Source organism: Colletes gigas, unplaced genomic scaffold (assembly GCF_013123115.1).
Source record: "Colletes gigas isolate AHSC1104 unplaced genomic scaffold, ASM1312311v1 Colletes_gigas_Sc00011, whole genome shotgun sequence".
Taxonomy (NCBI): Eukaryota; Metazoa; Arthropoda; class Insecta; order Hymenoptera; family Colletidae; genus Colletes; species Colletes gigas.
In genome coordinates, this window is record NW_025106640.1 from 6,218,864 (window position 1) to 6,242,820 (window position 23,957).

The window sequence follows — 23,957 nt, forward strand, 5'->3', positions numbered from 1 at the left end:
AGTGGTCAGTAGTGGCAGGAACGCTAGCCGTGACTGGTCAGTAGTGGTCAGTGGTGGTCAGCCATGGTCAGCGCTGGCCAGTAGTGGTCAGCAGCGGCCATCAGAGGTCAGCAGTGGTCCCCGGTTCGCTTTTGGCTATTTGCCCACTCCCGAATTCGCGACGCGACTGAACAATTCTTCGCAGTGACTCTGCTTATATGCCCAAGATAAGATAAGGAAAGGGTGGGGAGACCAGTCAGAGCCAATGCTGAAGTTACCAGTTAAGACTATCCCGTGTACAAAGAAACTATTTCGGTCGGTTCCACCTCTTGACCATTTCTGGATCTTCACTGGACCGCTGACCTTGATGTCCACCTCACTGTTGACCACCAGTGACCATAAGCTAGTCATTGTTGATCATCGACCCATTAAAACCATTACGAAGATTAAAGCCTCCTTACGAGGATTCCCTTACAATTTGATGCATGATCTATTTAACATTTTGTTCCACTTTGGAAGAGCGTATCTCGTTAATTTTTGCCTTTTTGTACGACAGTTCGAACAATTGCCATACCGAGCGAAAAATTCGGAGGTGATTTCAGCGTCCACTTCTCATGGATGGCGGTCAGTTGAGAAATTATTCACTGAATTAGTATCGATAGGCAAACAGCTGTAGTTTTGCGTAAATCCATGTGAGTTGACTATGAAAGGGATTAAAATTCATTTCTGAATCTGTTGGTAACGTTGCGAGTGACACAAAAATGGTAATGGGGTCCCGGGACCCCAGAAACTCGGGCCGTAAAATTACATTAGGTGAAAGGTCTATTCGTATACCTTGTCTGTGGTCGTATATACAAGATATTAATCCAGATATGGTAAAATAGCAAAGATAGAGAGCTTATAATGGGGGAAGTGACCTTGACCGGTCAATGTTTCTTTTATTTTGACCCACTGCGTTACCATATGATAATTGCAATCAGGGTGTTTTTACCGACCGAACGAAAATATCGATGCGTGTGCATACAGTAGCACAGACGAGGTGTACGTGTAGATCTCACACCTTATGAACTTTCGTGGCCCACTGTCATACCGACCTAAAAATTGAGAGGTGATTTTAAGGTCCTCTTCTCATGGATGGCGGTCAGTTGAGAAACTCACTGAATCAGTGTGATAAACAAACAGACTAGTTGCGTGTGAATGCATATAAGTTGAGACGTACGAATTATTCGCGATTCTTTGACTAGTTAAAGTCGAATAAGTAAAATATTTTGATACTTCCAAAGTAAATCGTATTCGTTTTTCTTTCAGCTTTTAATCAAATTACAAGATCCAGTTAACCGAAGAATCGATACCTGTTGACCAATCTTCGGTCAACAGTTGAACGACCTTGGCTGGCGATGATTGCGATTGTTATTGGTGAGTTATTATTTTTTGGCGTGAATTGCACGGATTTGATTTGTACGAGATGCGATTTCAACATGGCGGCGTCCCATCTCACTCTTCTATCGAAACTATCGTTTTATCGAGATCGAAATTGACCCCCCAAGATCTTGCGTCTCGACGCCATTAGATTTTTTCCTCTTTGTTTATTCCGACAAACCACAAACAGTTGACGATCTCAAAACAAATTATGAGGGGGTTACGTGGGAAAGTAATGTTTAACACCGTGTTAAAGCAACAATATCTATTGTATAAAACAAACGTATCTTGAGTACAGTTACACTCAACGTGTAGTTCTATCGTAGTTCATTTCGGCAATAATAACATTTCGATTTTTACGACATAGGTACATGCAGTCGATGACGGCCGATTGGCTCACACTATGAGGTGCGAGACGTCTGCCGTGTAAGCGGCAGGTGATAATCTGATATCATCGGAGCGAGGGATTGGTCGTTGACGGATATCGCTGTCTCCTGGCCATGCACGGCCAGGACTTCGTGGCGCTACGTTAGACCTAGTCACTATGTCCACCGCTAAACTGACAGTCGTGGGATCGTTTAGGCCGTTACTTTGAATTCTTCGTTGGGCGGCTATCGATGCACGTAGGGTCTTCCGTTTCTGTGTTAAGAAAAAAAAAAAAGGAAACGAAAAGGCACGATTAGAGAAGCTTACTGATGCTCGAAAGAAGGCTGCACTCGCCTCTTTGCTTGGACTAACGCTATTGGACTTACATGGTACAATGCACTGTATCAAAGTACAACTATAATCATACTTTGCGTTTCTAATAGTAGCATAGTAGGGTAGACCCGGGGCCCGAGACGGTCGTAACACATTCCCCGCCTCCCGTTTCTTATCAATAACTTAGATATCCAATAACATCAAATAAGTATATAACGTGTTCGTATAAAAAATTGTTACCGCGAATGCTATAATGTTTCTGTAAGTGTTGCTACCGTCCTCGATCTCCCCTATTATCTGAAGCTTAATATTAAATCAGGACTCGAAAACTGTTATAAATCTAATCTTTTGAAAACAGTTAGGTTCTGTATCTTTTTCGAGTCCTGTTTTAAACATGACGTAAGCCGACTTCAAAAATACTTGATGCTATATAATTGAAGCGATTCTGGTGCAAGATACGACGGTATAGTTTCCCCGTTTCCCCGATGGTCGTCGTGTCTTGCACCGTTTTAATGGAAGCCTGACTACTTGTCTCATCCCTAAAGCTTGTGTAGCGAAAGTTGTGCTCAGATCTATGATGTGTTCATTGGACGATCGTGTTTTATATTGTTACTAGGTTCTCTTAGTATTCCCCGCGTCGCTCCTACTTCATCCTGGCTGCCTGCGGCTTACTGATAAACACACAATTCTGAGGAAAGGACAGCGAAAGATATCGGAAAAGAAGATGTACGATCACGCCTATGGATCTGCGATTAGTTCTCTTTACCTCGATCGCCCCTCTCCATTTGTCCGCGGCGTGTCTCGCCAGCTCCATCTTCTTCTGTTTACGTATCTGGTGCTTCTTGTACGCCACCTCGATGATTATGAGACCGATACCGCCGATTATCCCGACTCCCACCACTATGAACACACCGGCCATGTTCTTCAGGCCCAAGGTATTAGGCATTTTCTCAAATTGCTCGCATTGCTGTATGTTTCCCTGGAGGATCCAGTGTTTGTCGAGATCCTCCATGAAACCGCCTGAAAGATATATGACACGGTATAGAAGACCAACCTTTTGTCTATATACAGGGTGTTCGGTCACACCTAGGAAAAATTTTAATAGGACATTCTGGAGGCCAAAATAAGACGAAAATTGAGGATACTAATTTGTTGATTGAGCCCTCGTTAAAAAGTTATAGAAACATTTCTGGCCACACGGTATATTTTCGGTGAAGAATTTTTGTCTCAAAAATACGTAGGATTTCGGGGGTATGTGTATTCACCTAAAATGATTGTAATTGACCCCTGCAACCAAAAATAATTTTTTTAGAACGATTCGACATTTTTTAATTTTGTCGAAGAATTTCATATCTTCGCGAATTTTTTTCTCGAAAGTGGGTAGGAATTCGGGGGTGTGTCTATTCACCTAAAATTATTGTAATTGACCCCTGCAACCAAAAATAATTTTTTTAGAATGTTTTGAAATTTTTTAATTTCGACGAAAGATTTGTCCAGCTTCCTGAATTTTTTTCTCGAAAGTGGGTAGGATTTCGTGGGTATGTCTATTCACCAAAAATGATTGTAATTGACCCTCGCAGTCGAAAATAATTTTTTCAGAACGATTTGAAATTTTTCTTTTTCCCCGAAAAATTAGGCACCTACCCCCTGTCGATTTTCCTTAAAAATTCATTTTTAATAAATTTGGTTGACGCTCTACGGAAAAGCTGTCTAATACTTTTTTGCAGCTACCAATAAGTTCTATTTTAGAAAAAAATTTCAATCCAATCTGTTCACTATTGCAGAAGTTATGGCCGTTTGAAAATTGGACCGCTTTTATGGGGGTTTTTTTTAACTTTACGGGGTTAAGGACCAACTTTTCGAATATTTTTGGAATTTTTACATATTCTTCACTAAAATACGCGTTGTTTGCCGGTTGAAACATTAAAATAGTCCAATCCGTTCAGGAGTTATGATATTTTAAAGATTCACCTGAAATTTCAGTGAAACATATCGATGTATGGTCAGACATTCGGTAAGGAATTTTTTTTCTCGAAACTGCGTAGGATTTCTGGAGTATGTCTATTGACCAATAATAATTGTAATCGACCCCCGCAACCAAAAATAATTTTTTTATAATGATTTGAAATTTTTTAATTTCGACGTAAAATTGGTCCACTTACAGAATTTTTTTCTCGAAAATGGATAGGATTTCGGGAGTATGTCTAATCACCAAAAATGATTATCATTGACCCCCGCAACCAAAAATAATTTTTTTACAATGATTTGAAATTTTTTAATTTCGACGAATTTGTCCACTTAATGAATTTTTTTCTCGAAAGTGGATAGGATTTTTGGGGTATGTCTAATCACCAAAAATGATTGTAATTGACCCCCGCAACCAAAAATAATTTTTTTACAATGATTTGAAATTTTTTTATTTTGATGAATTTTGTCCACTTACTGAATTTTTTTCTCGAAAATGAATAGGATTTTTGGGGTATGTCTAATCACCAAAAATGATTGCAATTGACCCCCGCAATCGAAAATAATTTTTTCAGAATGATTTAAAATTTTTTAATAACTTTTTAACGAAGCCTCAATTGATATTCTTGATTTTCGTCTTATTTTGGTCTCTAGAATCTCCCATTAAAATGTTTTCGACCGACTACTCAATATCTAGAATGCTTTACTGACAAGTCCGCTAACAGACCCGGGAGCCCACAGTTAGCCAATTTTACTAATCGACTCTTACTTTCATGAAAGTCTAGGATGGCCAGGGTCACGGCGTCCGCCCACAAAGACCCTTTCTGCAAGCCAATGCCATAACCAGACCGACCAAACAGTTCACCGGCTGTTACCAATTCGCAGTCCTGCGCTGCTTCGAATTCCAGCCGTGAACTGTCCCAAATGAAGGCCATGAGTTTCCTGCGAGTGAATCGTTATCAAAGCAACTGGATCTCCAATCGCGAGCCTCTAACACGTAAGGTCTCGAGAGGGGTCCCGTACCCAATTTTAATATCTCTGATGGCTTCTTCGGCGGTGTCGTAATTGTTGGCTTCCATGGTACGATACATGTTCGACAGCTCCACCTGCCTACGGAAGTACATGTCCACCGCTGATCCCTTCACCGTGGCGCACGTGAGGTTCTCCATGGTGTTCCTGAGCTACGAGCCAATGCATTAAGCCCTGTCAGTCGCGCAACAATGCTGCTACCTTGACTAAAATCAATACTAACGGCGGAAATGGTAGGCGATTAGCGTAGCGCGATATATGCATAAAATGCAGAGATCTGTCCTCGATGGAACGTGGTAACCGATCGTGTCAAGGGACTATTTATAATTTCTAGATTCTTACTCGTGCATCGTTGATCCCAGTTAATTTCGTTTTCGGTCTTTCCAGCACCAAGAACGCAGCCAAGTTTGCGGTGTAAGAGGCCACAATAATCATCGCGAATCCTGCCCAAACCATGCCCAACACACGGGCGGAGAAGCTTCGCGGAGTACCTGTAGTCAGTATTTATAAAACTTTTCAAAAATGTCTGTTTACACATTCGGTGGAGGGACACGAGGATGGTCCTGTATAGATTCACGCAACTACGTTTCTGTCCCTTGTTTGATCGATTTAATTACGCCTCGGTTGGCAAAAGAAGATAATAGCACTTGCTATAAATACATTCTTCGAAGGTTCGACGGAGGATCGTGCCAGTAACGCGGAACCAACGTAGCATTAATTTTTCGAAAGCGTTTTCCCCAACGCGTTGCATCGTTCGACTCGATCCTTCACCATTGTTTCCCGATTCTCGATATACGACCGCGCCTAATTGCGTTACACGCCTTGTATACAGCGTGTGGAATGTTAGTAATTCGATCCCGGTAATTCAATTAACTGGGAAACCAAAACAAACCTTCTCCTATGCCGCTGTTGAGCAGGACTCCCCAGGCGAACCAAACGGCGCTGGACAAGTTGAGGGCGTCCTCTTCGGTACCGTCAGTGTTTGCTAGCTTGAACCTCCCGAAAGGCGAGAACCGGTCGAGGAGGTACAGAACTAGAGCCACTACGTGCACCGACACCATCACAAGTATCCAAAGGGTGTTGCTGAATGGTTGCAGAAACGACACCAGGGTCGACGATCTTGATGGCTGGAGATCGAGATGTTCAACACCAGGACACTCAGATACCTCCAACGATAGCTTACGTACTATTCATTTGCTCGTTTTACCTTCTTTTCGAGAATAGTGATGCCCTGGTACTTGAAGGGTTTGCTAAATTCGATGAACTCAGCGCGTTCAGGATTGATCGTCAAGGGTGCAACGATCATGTCCGCTCTCTCGTTCACCAGCTCTCCGATCAATCCTGTCCACTCTTTCTTCCCTCCGGCTGTAACGATTCGTTCATTAAATCCGTGTTAAAATTCGGAGAACGTGCTTCCCGTACCGAAACTGTGTTTTATCACGTAGCTGCCGAACTGCCCATCCGGCGAAAGGGCCAAACTGTAGGTGAAATTTATAGTCCTCGACAGTTCCTTCAACAGGTCCATGCAGTACCCTTTGCAGCAGAACGTTCTCGTTGCTGGAAACATTTAGACGCGTTGTAGATCGTCGTACGGCGCGAAGTCTTTTAAAGCCTTACTATCGTGTTCGGTGGCGTTGAAATGGGGGCACAGAATCTCTTCTGGAAGGCAGGGCTCGCCGTAGGCGATCTCACGAACGTAGACGAACGGCTTCTCTTCAATCGTGAGCACTTTTAAGTGCGTGGGAATCATGAAACCCTCCGGCTTGGTGCTCAACCGTCCAGGCCACGTTATATTCGACTCGTTCACGCTCAGCTTCATCTTGGTGCCGTTCTAAGACGTAACGCGATTCTCAGTACGCGTATATCGGAGCTGGTTAACGATGCTTACGGTCGGATAGAAATATTGTCCAACGGAGACTCGTTCGCCGTACTCCTTGATGTTGATGATATCGTACTCGGCGAATATACGGTCCCCGTTATCGTCAAACGTTACTCTACCGGTTTCACCGGCCGGCAACACTTCCTTGCGGATGTATCTAAATTAAAGAAACATGTTACAAATAAACTAACAAATTTCTGTTTACAGAACGAAGGTGAACCGTACTGAAATAGCTTCTTCCCGGTCTCCCAAATGGCGCCAGAGTCCCCGCAATCCTGAGGCGCCGCTGTGATCTCTTCAGAGTCGTTCATCGCCTTCAACGCGGACATGAGGACCATCCTGAAACACACGTCCAACTGAACAACAGGTACACAGAGGAACAACTGTTCTCGTCCGAGCTCCTCCGGACATAATCTCTCTGATTTCCAATCGTTAAATGTAATTTTTTAACGTTCACGTCGCGACTCTCGTCCGAAGGAGCCGGCTCGAATTGCTTCTCACGCAACATCGCTTGCACACATAGACAGTCCTAACGTTTAAAGTACAGCGTTTTTGGCGAACAATTGTCGGAATGTCCACTTGGAGAGATTTTGGAAGGTGTACTAGGAGGGTATGTAGATGTGATCCAGTGATCTGAAATCAGTTGTACATTGCTTGTGAAATACAATGTGCGTGTACGTAGGTAGCGCATGCAAAACATTTGTTTGTAATTATTCTTTTGTTTTCATGAGATAAACGGCCCCGGAATAAGTCATCGCATGCACGTGTACCGAGCACGACAGCAAAGAGTAGAGTGGGTGGTAAAACGTTTGTCTATACGCGAAGCTACACGTGACACGGATGCGTGGACGTCAATGGATGATTAAAAAAGAACTGACAGGCTATCCTGGATGTGAGCCTTCTCTTTCTCCGCGTTAATTAATTTCAAGCCGAGAAGACCTTCCGGCGCGTTTGGCGCATCTAAGGCTTGCTCCGTGACGATCCAGACGTATCCTGCGCCGGTCATGTTCAGAGCGGCGGCGTTTTGGAAGATCACGCTGGCGTCGGTCTTTCTGTTGCAAATTGAAAAGGAGAAACCCTCGAGATTCGTGCAATTCAAGATGTAACGAGAATATACGTATACTCACGAGGCGTACAGAAGGCAGACTCTAGCTTGAGCGTTCTTCATCTCCATCAGCTGATGCATGAAGCTCTCCAGACCGGGTTCGAACTCGATAACGGATTCCACCTATCGCATTTGTCGACTGTTATAGATCGTAAACGCGAAGATTTTGATCTCGAACCCACCTGCACTTTGATCTCAACGTCATCCTCCAAGTTCTGAGAAGTGGTTTGAAACCGTCCAAGCAACGCTCGTCCATCTGTATCGGAGCTATGGATGAAGATCACTTTCATGTAGTTAAAGTTTTTCAACAAATCCACCCATACGTCTGCTTGATGCGAGTATGGTGGTACAGTTCGCAGGAAGGAGACGTGAATGTTCTGCAAGAATACATCGCATCTCGATACATCGTCCACGGGCGTACAACGAATAACGTCCGTTACGTAATAATACCGGTAACGTGATCTTGACGCAATGGAGGTATTACCGGGAATCTTATTTGCGCAAAACCTTTGAACGAACTGCAATTTACCGGATTATAACACGGAACACGGGAAAGGCTACGTCTCTAAAACTGTTAGAGATATACGAAACAACAGATCGTTAATTGGTAGAATAAGAAACGACGAATGGAATGGGAAACTTGAGTCGTCGCGAGGTTCCCGCCTCTTTCGGTATGAATTCTCTTTTAATGGATTGACGACTCACTTTGTCCGAGAACGCCGAGTCTCTCGACGATATTCCTATAACGGGTATGTGGTAAAATCCACTCGTGTAAGAAACAGCGGCTGGCGACAGGTCTCCCGTAAGAGGATGAGACACCACCACCGCGTAGACTTGCTCGGCGATCAAAGACTTGCACACGCTCAGTGCCATTTTAATTGGATTGGAGTCCATTTGAATTACCGTGTGTTTATAGGTCACTCCCTTCCTCACGTATTTCGAATCGAAGTTCAGATGCTGGAAAACCGACATAACGTGACTAACGCTTCCTTGGAACAGAGCGTGTCCTTTTACGAACAAAGGTACACTGTCGTTGGTAATTTCGATTCGATTAGGCGCGCACTTCCGCTCAAAAGTCTTCGGTAAAACGCTACCATTTACGATGAATAGTGAAGCTTGACCTACTTAGGTATTACTCGTTTGATCGGAGAGTAATTAACCGAGCTTGAATATTAAATTTTTGGAATAATAACCCAAGACTTTTGAGACCGTTCAATCAGCCGAGTGTAAGGTCAAGGAAATTTATTCGATCGTTTAACCCGACCAGCAAAGCTGTATGTAATGATAAAAAAAAAAACAGAAAAATTTGTAAGACAAAGCCGACGTTGAGGGTCTTTAAGCTGCTCGGTATTAATGAATCTACTTTGGGAAACGCTCGGTCGCGTGTTACTTACGTCGATTGTTTTCCTGAAATGATCTTTGCTCTCGTCGTTGGACAATACACCGCCGATCTTAAAGAGGGTGGGATTGTTGGCCTGGCGTGCGGCGAGTCCATTGTAGGCCACGTCGTTTAGGACAATCAGGAGCAGGAATAATAATACCCCTTCGTATTTCGCCATCGCGGGATTCGACCTATGGCGGAAAATAGACTCGTGGAACGTTTATCGAACAGCTGGGAATTAGAAAGCAAAGGACAACTTGGATCCGAGTATTTTTATTAATGAACACAGATGAAACCAAACTATACTCATATTTTATACCAAATTATCTTGCATACTAATAAGAGCAAAAAAAAAGGAACTTTTAAGTTAATCAGAGCGACGGAAGGTTTCATTTGTGATAGACGGGGCTACATCACAGCGGGGAACATTGCTTTTACGATTTTTCAACAAGGTTCAACTACTATCTGTGCCCTAGTCTCTAAATGAATACAAATAACGAACTTGGCAAATACAGAGTCACGAAACACGCTTGCAACGGTCAGTCTACGGTCTCTCGAAAATGAAATCTGAACGTACCGACTGGAGGCCACTCGCTGGTCGTGTTCACGCGATTGTCAGGAATTTTACTGTCCTCGGATACATTTGGAACTGTTCACGCCCTTAACCGTTGTCCCCTAACGAACGGAACCAGCGTTAACGTCGAGCGCGAAGGTGGATCTGAGACCGAACACGGAGACTCATTGATCCGTTCGGATGCTGCGCACAGACTCCGTCCCCACTATCACAATTTTAGGGTGTTTTTGTATTTTTTCAGGGGATCCACATCGTCCGTTAACAACGATTTCACGTTCGTTTCCGTTCCGCGGTCGGGGCGATCGATTCAACAGGAATTGCGTTTCAGGAATTCTCCGATAATGGTACCGGACAAACTGGGTAATTATTTCATTCGACGTTCGATCGTTTCTCTTTAACAAGCCCCATCGATATCGACGATGATTAACGGCGATGAATAATTCATCGACGAACGAGCCCAGAAGCGCAGTCGATGACGAGGACGACGTCCACGGAGACCTCTAAAATTTTTAGCGATCCGTGACGTCTTCCCCGAACTCGTTCTTCATTTATGAATAATTTCCCCCCCACCCTCCCCTCTCCATTCGAACACTAACTGCAGCAGTCGTCATCGACGATCAGAGACTTTGGTCCGTCGAGCGACACGCGATCCGCGCAACGGCAGATCGAAGCCGCCGCGCGGAAGATCGATTAGATTTACCGATTAGATCCCCTCAGGTACCACGCGACTTTCGATTTCAAACGATATAACTCGTCGTTTAAGTTTCAGTGCTTTTGGCGTAGTTACAGCTAACGAGGATCTCCGCATCGGTATTTAAAGGGTTGACTGCAAGACCTAATTACGGGATCAGCATTTTATTATTTGTACCAGTTTGTGTAACCTCGGACCTAAAACGACCTGTTTTATCTATGTGTACATGGGTGGCGTGTTAACTTCCTGTTAAGTCAGTTAACCCTTTATCGGTCGGTAACAATCGGTGTTCTGTCGGCAACGCTTACCGACCGATAGCTTGGCAATCGGTTGAGAATCGAAAATGTTGGTAGATTTAGAACGATAGAACGATTTAACGTTTGTATAGGTGCAAGAAGAAGCATATATTCTGGGCTGGGATCGACAGTAGAAAGTAAATCGTGAACGAATGCATTTAGGGTGCATTCTTGATCGCGCAGCTCGTCGAGAGAAAAAGTGAACGTTAAGCGGTTAAAGTCGCAGTCTCGGGGCGGAAAGTGGGTCGGGGCGCAGGACAATAAACCAACATCCCCCCCCCCTGTATTGTTTCCAGCCCCACGTGGTGGCGACTGGCCGCGAGATGCCAACGCGTCGGCGGACGGCTGCTTATCGATCCCGTAAGTTTCCACTCGGTGGCGACCTCATCTGCGTGCGCAGCCGTTTCATCTCGGTTATTTACCAAGCACCCTTAGACCTAGTCAGGAGAATCCTGGAGAACGTGTAAATGGTGAGAGGGACGTAGTCGAAAGGACAGGTAACCGTGAACAAGAAAGACCAGAAAGGGGAGGACCGCGAAGAGGGTGCAAGTCCACGGAGGCAACGGAAGCTGTCCAAATAGATACCGAACCGTGGTGCTGTCGCGTAACCAGCCGACGTGGAGACGAGAGGACGTGCCCCGGGGGTGTTACGTGGCGGAGAGGACGAACCAACAGACGTTTGACTATCCTCGTCGGGGGCGTAACGGGACCGGAGGGTGACCAGCACCAGGTGAGCGGACAATTTGCCGTGTGAAGAACAAACCGAGAGCGGAAAAGCAACGGTAACTCCAATGTATTACGGTCCCCCTCGTGCGAACGAAGCCGTTGAAATATGTCGCTACCACGAGAATGGAGCCTGCAGGATTCGGTCGAACGTGACACTGTCGCCTGTGCGACAGCGTCGCAGGAGATGGTCGGGGCTACCATCATCGACGAGAACATGAATCAACAGAATCAGCTGGGCTCGCTGTTGTCGATCCACTCGGCGCCCATATTCGACCTGAGCAGCGGCGTGCCGTCGCCGAAGAGGCCAGCCTCGTTGGCCGTGCAGGCGACGGCCACGTCCACGCCGATCGTGCCGCCCCATCTTCAGAGCCCGGAGACCATCGAGGACGAGGACAACGACAACCTCCTCACGATATCGAGCCTCACCGCCAGGCCGTTGATCGCCAAGTCGAGGGAGCTCAGATCGACCAAGTGCACCACCGCGAAAAAGAAAAAACCGAGAAGATGCGAGACCAAGAAACCTAGGAACATCACCTACGTGCCGTTGGACGGCGGTTACGGATGGGTGATCGTATTCGGGGCGTTTTTCGTTCAGTTCTGGGTGGCGGGGCTGGTGAAGTCCTACGGGGTGTTGTACGTCGAGGTAATGGAAACGTTCAAGGACGCGACGGCGTCGGTCGCTTCCTGGATACCAGCTATTCTGTCCTGTCTCTGCCTCGCCCTGGGTGAGTAACGGCCGTCGAGGTTGCCTAGAATCGATCACGGATGCATCCGTGATCCCCTTATCCTTGAACGTGTCGTTAACGGTTTGTTTGTATGTATTCGACTCCCGTACGCAGCGCCTGTGACGAGCATGCTGTGCCAGAAATACAGCTGCAGGACGGTCGTGTTCATCGGGGGACTGTTCTGTGCTTTAGGACTAACGATAAGCTACTTTGCCACGAGCTTGGTACATCTCTTTTTTACATTTGGAGTGTTGACAGGTTCGTGAATAGATCGCATGTGCGTTGATTTACCTAGCCCTACTATAGCCCGTCTGACGGACAATCGCACGTTCCAAGGCCAGTCTGAATGGGCATCGCGGAAATCTCGCTTCTGCATTTTTTCGTTCGTGAACCCACTGGCGTTGCAATCTTTGTTACGATCATACCTGTTTATACTAAAAATCCAATCTTATCCAGTGGGCTCTTCTTGTAAGAATACTCTTACGTTTATATTTTTGTGACATCTATTTCAACTCACCCTCCGCACATGTACGATATACGTATACGTTACGTTATCGTCGTTACGTAAGGAAACGCAGACACTGCGCTAAAGTAAAATTGCAAACAGGAGTAGGCTACCTATACAATATTGCTGAAACACGTTGGGAATATTACCTTGCAATTTTTCGGGTGACCCAATTAAATACCACAGACTTCCATCATCAGAATTTGAATAAAATATATTGTACAGTTTACATAAAATAATTACAAGAGTTTCAAATGTTACAGTATAAAAGTTTGATGTTATCAATAACGCACAGGATGATTCCAGAAACTGGGACAAGCCGTAACACCTTCCTGAACGAAGACACGAATTATTGATACAGGAAAAAGTCAAATCCCACAATGGGGACTACCCCTTTGGTTATATAATTACTGTCGGTGCAACGGTGCACGTGCGATATAGACACGTACTTGTCCTTTAAACGGGACAATGCAGTTTTTACACAAATCAATACTCATGCTACGCAACGAAAGTATCAAGATCCTTATCATTGACAATAGTTTACGATTCCAGTTCTAATATTCCCGCAACGTTTCTGCAATATGACTTTGATTTTCAGACAATTGTAAAACTATACACCAACGTTTGTCTTGGTACTTATTCTTGTAACCTAGTGTCCTATCCAAATTCATTCGCTTCCATAGCAAAAAGCAAAATTTGTCGGTCCGTTCTTGCGTTGATTGGGGATGCGACGATTTCAGGTATCGGCGGCGGTTTGTCCACGACGCCTGGCATCATCATCGTCTCCCAGTATTTCGATAAGCATCGCGCCCTGGCGAACGGTATATGCGTGTCGGGCACAGCGGCGGGCAGCTTCGTGTTTCCGCTTCTGATCGAGGTACTGGTGGAGAAGTTCGGTTTCCACGGGACGATCCTACTGCTGGGCGGTTGCATGCTTCACGTGTGCGTCAGCGCCACCCTTTACCGGCCGTTGGAGAACAACTACGCGCCCGAGAACGTGGTCGTGGCGTCTGCGAGAAACGAAAAGGTCGAGATCGCGACGACGAAGGAGTCAGCGACGGCGAAGCAGCAGAAGCTGGACTTATTGTTCGCCAACGACACGACCACAAAGCATAATCTGTTGAACGAATTATTCCACCAGAACGGCGTGGTGGCTGTCGAGATGACCGACAGCGACGAGGAGAAGGACGTGATAGGGGAGTGTCTGAGGATGAAACCGATCTCGAAGATACGTAGCTCCAGTTTGTTGCACAGCGTCGAGGACTTGTCGACGGACTCCACGTGCGTGTACAAAGCCAGGTCGTCGTTGAGGTCGTTGAGGTCGTCGGTGACGGCGGTGTGCCCGGCACCGCAGGCGCCCGAGCCGCAACCGAAGGTCCCGAAGACCATCGTCCAGAGAATAATGCAGTACATCGATCTTTCTCTGTTGAAGAATCCACAGTTCATCATGATGTGTTTCTCGGTCAGTCTCATGTCGACCGGGAGCCCGTATATGCTCTATTATCTGCCGGCGTACGTCCACGCGGCCGGTTACACGAAATCGGAAGCGGGATACTTGGTCGCCATTTCCGCCGCGCTCGACTTGTGCGGAAGACTGGGACTCGGATGGCTCTCGGACCTGCAGCTGTTCGATCGACGGAAAGGATACATTGGAAGGTATATCTGACGAGAAATAAGGTCCACCCGATTAAATAAACACTAGGAGGGAGTTAAAAACGTAAAGGAATTGATTTAAAAGTTTACCGTTTCGCTCGACCCATGGGAATCACATAATATTTCGGATGTTCGTTTACTAATTTCTTTCCCTTTTTTCCGTGACCTGTCCAACAGTGTCGTTGGCGCTGGCGTAGCAGTATTGGCGATCCCAATGGCCCACTCTTTCTACGTACTAGCATGTTCCGTTGGCATGTACGGATTATGCTTGGGCTGTTGGTTTCTTTTAGTTCCCGTCCTTCTCGCTGACCAATACGGAACTGACAAAATATCCTCCACCTATGGTCTCGTTAGGATGTTCCAAAGTGTCGGAGCTATTTCTATCCCGCCTTTAGCAGGTATTTAACGCGTCCATGATTAGAGTATTAGAACGCTTTAGAGGATTAATTACGTTTGGATCGATGAATTCAAAGGTACTAAATTCTGTACGGTAGTGGCAAAGGTGTTTGTTCGGTGTCTGTAGACCAGGTATTAATGCCGGCGGTATTGTCGTTGTTAAATTAATTTCAGGATACCTACGCGATGTAACTGGAAGTTACACCGTATGTTTTCTCTGCATGGGAACGTGCATGGTGATGGGAGGTCTACCTCTGCTCCTGGTTTTTAACGAAGTATCGAAATCATCGAAGATTACCGTTAATGCCGAGAACGGTAATACGCAAGGAGAGGCGACTGTGAAAGAATAAAGATATTTTGCGAATGTGATTAACGAAACGAACGAATGTGTAATAGAAAACTAATAAATCGCAACATTTGTCGCTACAATTATTCCACTATGATGTATTGCTTGGTTCAGTTGTATCCGACAAACAGATAATTACGATAAATACCTCGGTCGCGGCAGGTAAGGGTGATTTTAATAAATTTTTATAAATGCACGCCTATAGTTTATTGGTAAATGAACAATTCATTTACACTGTTCACGTTTAAGTAAAAAATCTTAACGTAGGACGAATATTGTTGTATGTACAATGTAAAGAACTGCTTCTAAAAAAAAACTGATTTACAATTGTAATTTGCCTTATATTATATTATATACATATACATAAACAGTATGTACATCGTATTTACATGTTACGTTATGATTATTTGTAGAAAACGAAGAATTGCGGCAGGTTCTGCGATGAAAACGATCTTAGTAAGAAATACATATTTTTCATACAAACAGATGTAATTAAACACAGTGATCTTTAATAAAAGTTATATTCTTTTCACTTATATCGCCTTAATATTTATATTTGGAAGATTAAATTATTATAAAACGAAAACAACATCCAAGAGACTTGGTAAGCTTTTTACACGATATTCAAAAATAAAGTATAAAGAATTTATCACAGTGTATATATAGTTATTACAAGTAAAAAGCAGTCTATTGTAATCTATCTTTCTGTTAAAGAAAACTATGCATAATTCATACAATTCGATACTATTAATTTATACATAAAATTACACAATTCCGCGTTAATGCTGCACAGTGTAATTAGTTAATTATATTTTAAACTTGCTTTGATATCAGAAGAAAATGATTTTATCAGAGTATACCAATAATAGATGCTAGTAATCCTGATTAGAGACACATTAGTAATAGAAAAAAAAATCAGGTTGGTTTCCAGGCAACAATACTCATTTTGTTATTTAATTCTTGCAATATCAGAGAGCATGTGAGTTGTTTCTCTGGCGACAAACTATTAATTCCTTCCATTTCGTCATCATCATCTAATCCATTACTACTCCCAGTTTTTCCTTTGCCTTTACCTTTTCTTTTCTTTTTTTTATTTAATTGTCTGCAGTCTATATCACTAGCAACATCTGTGGCTTTCCTTATCTAGGGTGATTCCAGTTGTACATATTTTTTATTTTAAATCTTATCCTAATATATATTTAGAACATTAACCGGATAACATCTTACTTTAGCGCTTTTCTTTGATTGTTTGTCATATTCCAGAGCGTCGTAATAATTTGGTTTCTCTCGTTTAATTCGATTGGTACGCCTAGTTTTCATTACACCGCTATCAGGACTAGGAGGACTCTTAACAGAATTGCGTCTTGCATTAAAAAATGAATGGCCGCATGGACATGCTTTACAGGCCACAGGTACCTTGATACACAAATTCATTAAATTAATACATTTAAAAATTATATTTTAACCATATAGAACAATAATAATAAAATATGTTAAACTTTATATTAAACTATCTTTACATTTCACTCTGTTACAGCTATTAACACATTCTGTTGGAAATCCATCCAACCTTATTAAACATAATGCATGCTTTCAAATATACAATAATAAAATATATTTAATAGGTCAACGAAATATTTTTAATGTAATATTTTACATAATGCGTAAACAACAGATATAATGTGAAACTGTACGATATTATTAATATTCGATCATTAACCATTTTCGTACGGACACAAGATTATTACGAGTCATGCAAAATTACCTGCTGTTCACATTTTGGGCAGCCTTTACTGATTGTTTTCGTCTTTGCCATATTACAGAAATATATTTCATGAAGATAAGGTTATTTACAATTTAAAAATTTGACTAGGAAAATATATCGTTAAACCATATAAAAAAATAATGATATCAGCGCACAAAAATAGCTTTTGTATCGTTGAAGACACATTTTAAGAGCTCTCACTGTAACGTTAAATACTTCCCCCCTCGCTCGGCATCACGCTAATAGGTAATGACAGCCCGTAATGAACAAAAGGAACACAATAAAAATTAATTCATACTTCGATTGGCAGATGGCGGTAAAAGTCAATTAGAAGAATGCACCAATCACAAAATTTTGTTGTTTCAATTACAAAGGTTGTTTCGTTTGCGTTCGTACTGCTACGCCCGACCATTCTTGATCACCAGAAATTAATATTTGTGTTTTATTGCAGCGGAAGTGTAAAATAGATCTAAAATAGAGCATTTTATGGAGAATGATGTCGCACGAACCGAAGTACCGGCATTATGAAAAATCAGTGGTTATGCAGCGCACCCCATTGTAAGGACGGTGACTCCGAAAACCAAATTTCGTTCGTACGATTCCATATTTCTACCGAAAATTTAATTTTCTACCCGCCACAATGAATCCCCGATTGTCGTTTAAGGTAGTATAAAAAAATAATTCAACTAATTTGCATTTCAAGTTTATTCAATTCATGTACGCATACATTATTATTACAAATATCTTTTGAAGGTATTCACTATTTCTAGCAACGTGTGTCGTTCTTAAAAAACATCTCAATGTGCTTGAAACACTTATTTAATCTTTCATACTCTAATCTGGCACTTGTTATAGTGAGACATTGAACTTTAATATTGAATCAAGATATGTTGATAACGACTTAAGATCTTATATCCTTCTACTAGTGTGCCCAAAACTAGAATTTGATTTATCAAAACAATTACGATATTTTAACACTTGTTGAGTAATATTTGAATTTAGTAGTTTTATAGTTAAAACAACTTTGCGTATATTTTTTCTATTTTATCTAATGATATCGAGAAATTCAAGAGCAAAGAAGCCCCTAGTATTTATAAAATAATCGGCGCCAACAAATAACTTTATTACAGGTATTATCCCCGTGTCTGCTGATTGTGTAATTATTATTCGACTGTTTTCACGACTGCGCTAATTCGTATAGATACTACGCGATAAGCTTTAACGAGTTTTGAACAATTTTCTTATAATATTATAAATTATTTCTAAAACTGAACTACATAGTTCGTGGATGTACTCGCGATCTAAAACTAAGAAGCATGAATTCCTATTGTTCAATTAACGTTAATGGAGTTTATTGTGCATTAACGTATCGATTTTGTAATCTTCTCATCCGTATTTTTCCATGCCGTTCAATGTAATTTCTGCTTCAGTGTCATCCTCCTCCTCGATTTCCTCGCGTTATGGTTCTTAATCGGGTTCATTAACTGTACAGCCTGTCTCGTCGCTCTAACGTTATTTCTGAAGCACGTCGGAAAACTTTCGTCACGATTGTTGTTCGCGACAGCCGTGGCTGCCCTGTCGAGCATCGTTCTATTTTCGATGTCTAACGCCCGTTCCGGATCCATCGGTTTATTCAAAACGCGACGATTTTTCTTCAATTTTTTCTTCCGATACAGTTTCGTTGACGGAACTGCATTATTCAGCCGCCGTATGAAAGTCATCGAAGTCACATCGAAATTCTCTTTGGACGCGATATTAATAGCAACATTTGCAATGTTATCGGATATGTCTGCATTCTCGTCGCTATCTGATACGCTGGTGGTCGAACCGTCGATACGTTTGTCCTTTACTCTGTTCTTTCCTTTTCTAAGTTTGTATCTCGTTCGGCCAGAGAAATAGTCATGCCTCGTTGATTCCCCCCCCCAATATTTCGCTGGTTCGTCACCAGTCGCGATATACGACCATCTACGGCGGACAGGATTTTTCGGTAATCTCCTCGCAACACGAGAAGCGATTAGTTTATCGTTTCCTGCGTCATCGTGGAAACCCATTCGAACGGCGTTTCTCCTCGTTTCGTCGTTAAACATCGTTTCTGGTAACGCGTATATCGCCGCGTTATCGCCGCCACGGCTATTCCCCTTCGGGATTTCATTAACATTTACTATCGCCGCGTCGTTTGGCTGTTCAACAGCCGTTGAATGTGACGCTTGCTCAAGGTCACGTTTGGAAACGACTGTTTTATTTTCCACGCGCGTGCAACAGCAATTCTCGGAATCGTGAACGACGTTGCTCCTTTGTTTCCACGCCGTGGGACACTTTGAAACGCGATCCCTTCTGCGTTCGCGACTCTTTGTATTTTGTTCGTTCGGGGATTTCTTACGAGTACAGGGACGTGTATTTCGATCGATAGCATTTGCATAGATCGATGCTACCTTCAAATAAGGACAATCGCATTGGCAGCACACGAGCTCCATGTCTTTCTTCTCGGCGCAATTTTGCCCGCTTAACTGCTCGATACGATGTCTCGATTTTTCAAAACAAACGCACAGTTTATGCCTCGCGCGTTTTCTCGCAACATTCGATGGATCGGGTACGCAAAAGTCTACGGTTCTCTTAGCAAAATCTAACCTCTGCGAGCAACCTTGTCGATAAACGTTCTCGCAGTTCTGGCACAATACGCACGCCGATACGTTTATTCCTTTACATGGAACGTTCGAGTCAACGTAATTCTGTAACTTACAATTGCAACAAGCTTTTTTAGGGGTATTCAAATTGATTTTTTCCTTTCTCGTTTCTGGAACGTTGGGCGCAATTTTCTTCCGTTCTTTCGACCGTTTCAAATTATTTCTGTCAACAATTTTCCCTTTGTTTTTCTTAATCTCCTTCAAAGTGTCCTCGAACTTCCGTTCCATTCGTTGCTTGGCCAGCGACAAGTTTAGCCCGTTCGTGCCGTCTTGCGACAGATCTTTCTCACCGTCAACATGTTGTTCGTTAAATTGACGGCGACTCTTTACAGAGTGTTCTATTTCAGCCTCGTCGTCCCCGTCGTAATTGCTGGCAATTCGCGTGCAAGTTTTTTTGTTGCGAGTGTTTAGCCGTCGCGATCGCCCGACGCAACGTCTCCGAGGGTAAGACCTACATTTCCATGGATCAGGAATTCCTTGCGCGAAGGGCAAACCTAATTCGTTCCATAGTCGGTCAGTGGCGAGGCAGCTGACGTAACGAGGTATCAAATTTTTTTGCTGAACACGTGCCTCCGTTGCACCACAGTATCCTCTCGAGGCTAAATTTTCCCTCCAAGTGTCGGGAATGCCGCGTCGTACGCAGCCAAGATCGTCTCGCGCAGAGCAAGACGTAACCGCGAGAAACGGATGGGTTTTCAATAATTTTGGCGACACGAACGGACCGCGTACTACCTCGCGAACGTTCAGACCTTTGTTCTTTCGAAGTCGATTCGGGGATGTCCATTCGAGCGTCCAACCGGTACAAATTTTAAACTCGTTCGATTCCTTCGTTCGTATTCTCTTTTTACCCTCGTACTGAGTCCTTTTTACAGGGCAGCCTTGTCGGTTCTTGATATATCTCGCCACTGACGATAAAAGAATTACTTTATATTTGCATGTTAAGGAACCGTACGAGCTTCTTGGTTGACTTAACGCATGTATTTATATTTTTATGCAACCATTATATTAGAAAGTGAAAAGCCAAGTCGATTGTAGAAAATGTTTATCAAGGTTTCTTACTAGCTAGATACGTTGTGTAATTCAAGTATTTTGTATTGCAGTGACAAAACCAGTGAGGTTATGAAATTATAGTATTTTTTACATTGTTTTTATGTTGTAATTACAATTAAGCAATTATATTTCGAGGACGTTTTGTTCCTTTCTAAGACTATTATGTTTATCCGAGACAATATTCCGAGCGCTTTTTAATTATCCACGCGATTAATATTCTGTGAACAATTTTTTTGTTTTGGAACATCGTTTCTAATGTTTTATTTGAAGTAGGCTAACATCCATCTGATACATAATATTGTTTTGCATTAAATTGAAATTGAATCGCGAAATTCTTTCTTAATCTTCCTTGTCCCCCAGACTTATACAGGGCTACCAGTTACGCATATTGCCAACATAAATAATCATATACTTCAAGATAAAATCAATTGCGTCGGTGCAGTGAAGTCAAGTGGAGTATTGTGCAAAGTGACGAAGGAGCGTTTCTGGTGATCGATGTCAATGCGCACATAAGCACCATGTCTTTATTACGTTCGTTGCCTGTTCTTAACAAAACCACCAAATTAATATCGCGCAGCGTTCCAGCTGTGTCTTATCATCCAAACGTAAGTGCATATAATATTGGTTTGCGGTGTCGTTCATAACCTCTCAAAACGTACGTCCTACGTCTTAGCGATCAATATCGTATAGTTGCGTCTATTATTGGAGTATGTATATAGAAAATTTGACCTTGATATTTGACTTTTTAAACTTGCGTTCTTAAATGCGACATTCCAAATCTGTACCATAATTGTTTCGTATTGATTTTCAAAGAATATTAGGTTATGTTTATATACTCTCTTGAATTTTGTATGTAAATTACCTTCTCGAAAGTTTATTGATGCTAGACATTTACGCGAAAGATGCACAAGCAAGCGTTGATTTCTAAATTATAAAAAATATTAACGTGTCTTTACTATTCATCGTCATAATTTTCTAGGTATTGGATCACTATGAGAATCCAAGAAATGTAGGCTCTTTGGATAAGGATGATACCCGAGTTGGCACTGGGCTTGTAGGTGCCCCAGCATGCGGAGATGTAATGAAGCTGCAGATCAAAGTTGATGAGAATGGAAAGATCGTTGATGCTAAGTTCAAAACATTCGGTTGTGGATCTGCTATTGCCTCGAGCTCATTAGCCACAGAATGGGTTAAAGGAAAGACGGTAAGTAATGCCATACTTTTGTAAATACTCTAAATAATATATGAATAATCGAGTGATTTATATTATAGGTTGACGAAGCATTGAAGCTAAAAAATACTGACATTGCTAAGGAATTGTGCTTACCACCTGTCAAGCTACACTGTTCAAGTAAGTAACATTTATCGTTAAATATATAATTTTATTATTTTTGAGGTACAAAAGCTACTGTGTATGTTTGTAAAGAATATTTAAGAATTAATAGTTTACTATACTGATATTGGCTGCATTAAATTCCATAAAATTTAATATATATTTCAATTAAAAATTTGACAACCGATTAATTGTGTAAATGCAATTAAAATAAGTTACAAATTTAACTCTTTTTTTGTATTATAGTGCTTGCAGAAGATGCAATTAAGGCTGCTTTGTCAGATTATCGTATAAAGCAGCAGGCAAAATCAAAAGATAATGCTTCGGCTTAAACTTGAATATCCGATATATTCTAAATAGTAGTAAGAAACATACAATTATGTAACATATTAGTTGTGGTTACTATAGCTAGTGTATGTTAGCTGTCACTATACGTTTAGAGACTCTAAAGTATTGATAAATTATGAACTGTGATCACAAAGTAAAAAAAACTATTATATTTCATTATATATTTAAAGTTCCGTGTAGAACCAATTAGCTGTGCTATATTTTCTTTTATGACGGTAAATAAATATATTTAATTTAAAAAAATTACTTAATATAAAACACTTATTTACATATTAACGCGTTTATTAATTGAACTATTAGCTTAGCGACGTGCACATTTATTGGTGCAACTTATTTTTACGGGAACTTATTATGCTACTAACGATGGCGGGGTGAGGGAAGTGGGGAGCTGTACTGCTTATCGATATTTTTTATTTTTTTAAAGATTGCCAGAAAAACTCGATATTAACAATAACTTCGTCCACAGTAGGGACAAAAGAAATCGGGAATAATCGCTTTTTTCGTAAATGAACTCCGTGGTGAAAATTCGTTCACGATTCGGTGGATTCTCACGGCTTTTTCAATGTTTGTGCAATAATAACTCTCTGCGTGTTCTGCAATCGGCGCGCAATAAAACGTGTAATAGCACAAATTCATTGCTATTTCCTCGTAGCCGCGATACTCGATCAAATATTTACTCGGTTTCCTGTATCTTTATCCGTATAGTAGAATTACATTCCCGGAGAGAGGTTTCCAAGAATAAGACATCGATTCGAGCGATTAAAATGGACGCGTTGGACGCGTGAGTTCGAAAGTGAGTCGGATCAGCGACACGAACATCCCCTTTTGTAACTGCCATCGCTACACCAATTGATGCTTAATAAGAACGAATATAAACTGAGTCATATGCAGTTACTACTGTCAATTGCGCGTTTCAAGATAATTTGCGAAGAGGAACAATTAGCTCGTTAATTCGTAATTCGCATTGACTATGAATTTTCACATTGTCAACAATATATCGTCGTCGATTAAAACTACTCTTATCGATGCGAGATAGACGCGTATTGATCTATCGGTTTCGTCAACTGTTTTTTATTAACTGTCGGGTCGTACCGTTGAGCAAAAGCCTTTTAACCGCTAACGAGATAATTTTGCCGCCTTTAGGCGTATTATAAAATATGAAATTACATAATCAGAAAAATGTACCGTGTTTTCAACCATTGGAAATATTTCAAACGCGCTTATCGCAATTCTGTAGATTCAACGAAGATATCTGTTACGTATATAATGGATACATCAATATAAAATCACGTTATACGTTTCATATAAACAAAGCGATAAAAAGTGAAGTGTGACACTTCGAAGGCACTCGAAAGAAGTGGATCATTTAGCTTGATCGAATAAAATTTCTTCGACTTCGAGAAACGTAA

At 42.1% G+C, this 23,957-nt stretch overlaps 4 protein-coding genes across 4 annotated transcripts; 2 read left to right on the top strand and 2 right to left on the bottom strand.

Moving 5' to 3' along the window:
• Positions 1-1,723: 1,723 nt before the first annotated feature.
• On the bottom strand, positions 1,724-10,546 carry LOC122398341 (glutamate [NMDA] receptor subunit 1). The gene is made up of 17 exons (XM_043398097.1): positions 10,034-10,546; positions 9,470-9,647; positions 8,781-9,032; positions 8,258-8,452; positions 8,098-8,198; positions 7,849-8,022; positions 7,196-7,309; positions 6,980-7,127; positions 6,709-6,922; positions 6,514-6,648; positions 6,299-6,456; positions 5,984-6,218; positions 5,434-5,582; positions 5,086-5,243; positions 4,832-5,004; positions 2,864-3,117; positions 1,724-2,037 (listed from the first exon to the last, which is right to left on the bottom strand). Exons 2-17 carry the CDS (start codon positions 9,632-9,634, stop codon positions 1,795-1,797), a joined length of 2,868 nt encoding a protein of 955 aa, XP_043254032.1. The 5' UTR covers positions 9,635-9,647; positions 10,034-10,546; the 3' UTR covers positions 1,724-1,794.
• On the top strand, positions 2,937-15,443 carry LOC122398351 (monocarboxylate transporter 12). The gene is made up of 11 exons (XM_043398115.1): positions 2,937-3,032; positions 4,843-5,059; positions 5,163-5,324; positions 5,479-5,587; positions 7,178-7,337; positions 10,272-10,390; positions 11,314-12,468; positions 12,583-12,726; positions 13,714-14,629; positions 14,804-15,024; positions 15,197-15,443. The coding sequence occupies exons 7-11, from the start codon at positions 11,850-11,852 to the stop codon at positions 15,370-15,372; spliced, it is 2,076 nt and encodes a 691-aa protein (XP_043254050.1). The 5' UTR covers positions 2,937-3,032; positions 4,843-5,059; positions 5,163-5,324; positions 5,479-5,587; positions 7,178-7,337; positions 10,272-10,390; positions 11,314-11,849; the 3' UTR covers positions 15,373-15,443.
• Positions 15,444-16,018: 575 nt separating this feature from the next.
• LOC122398407 (UPF0547 protein C16orf87-like) lies at positions 16,019-17,385 on the bottom strand. The gene is made up of 3 exons (XM_043398215.1): positions 17,134-17,385; positions 16,596-16,784; positions 16,019-16,511 (listed from the first exon to the last, which is right to left on the bottom strand). Exons 1-3 carry the CDS (start codon positions 17,182-17,184, stop codon positions 16,284-16,286), a joined length of 468 nt encoding a protein of 155 aa, XP_043254150.1. The 5' UTR covers positions 17,185-17,385; the 3' UTR covers positions 16,019-16,283.
• A 2,861-nt stretch (positions 17,386-20,246) lies between these two features.
• On the top strand, positions 20,247-22,783 carry LOC122398406 (iron-sulfur cluster assembly scaffold protein IscU). The gene is made up of 5 exons (XM_043398214.1): positions 20,247-20,261; positions 21,286-21,472; positions 21,847-22,071; positions 22,140-22,218; positions 22,447-22,783. The coding sequence occupies exons 2-5, from the start codon at positions 21,386-21,388 to the stop codon at positions 22,530-22,532; spliced, it is 477 nt and encodes a 158-aa protein (XP_043254149.1). The 5' UTR covers positions 20,247-20,261; positions 21,286-21,385; the 3' UTR covers positions 22,533-22,783.
• Positions 22,784-23,957: the final 1,174 nt, after the last annotated feature.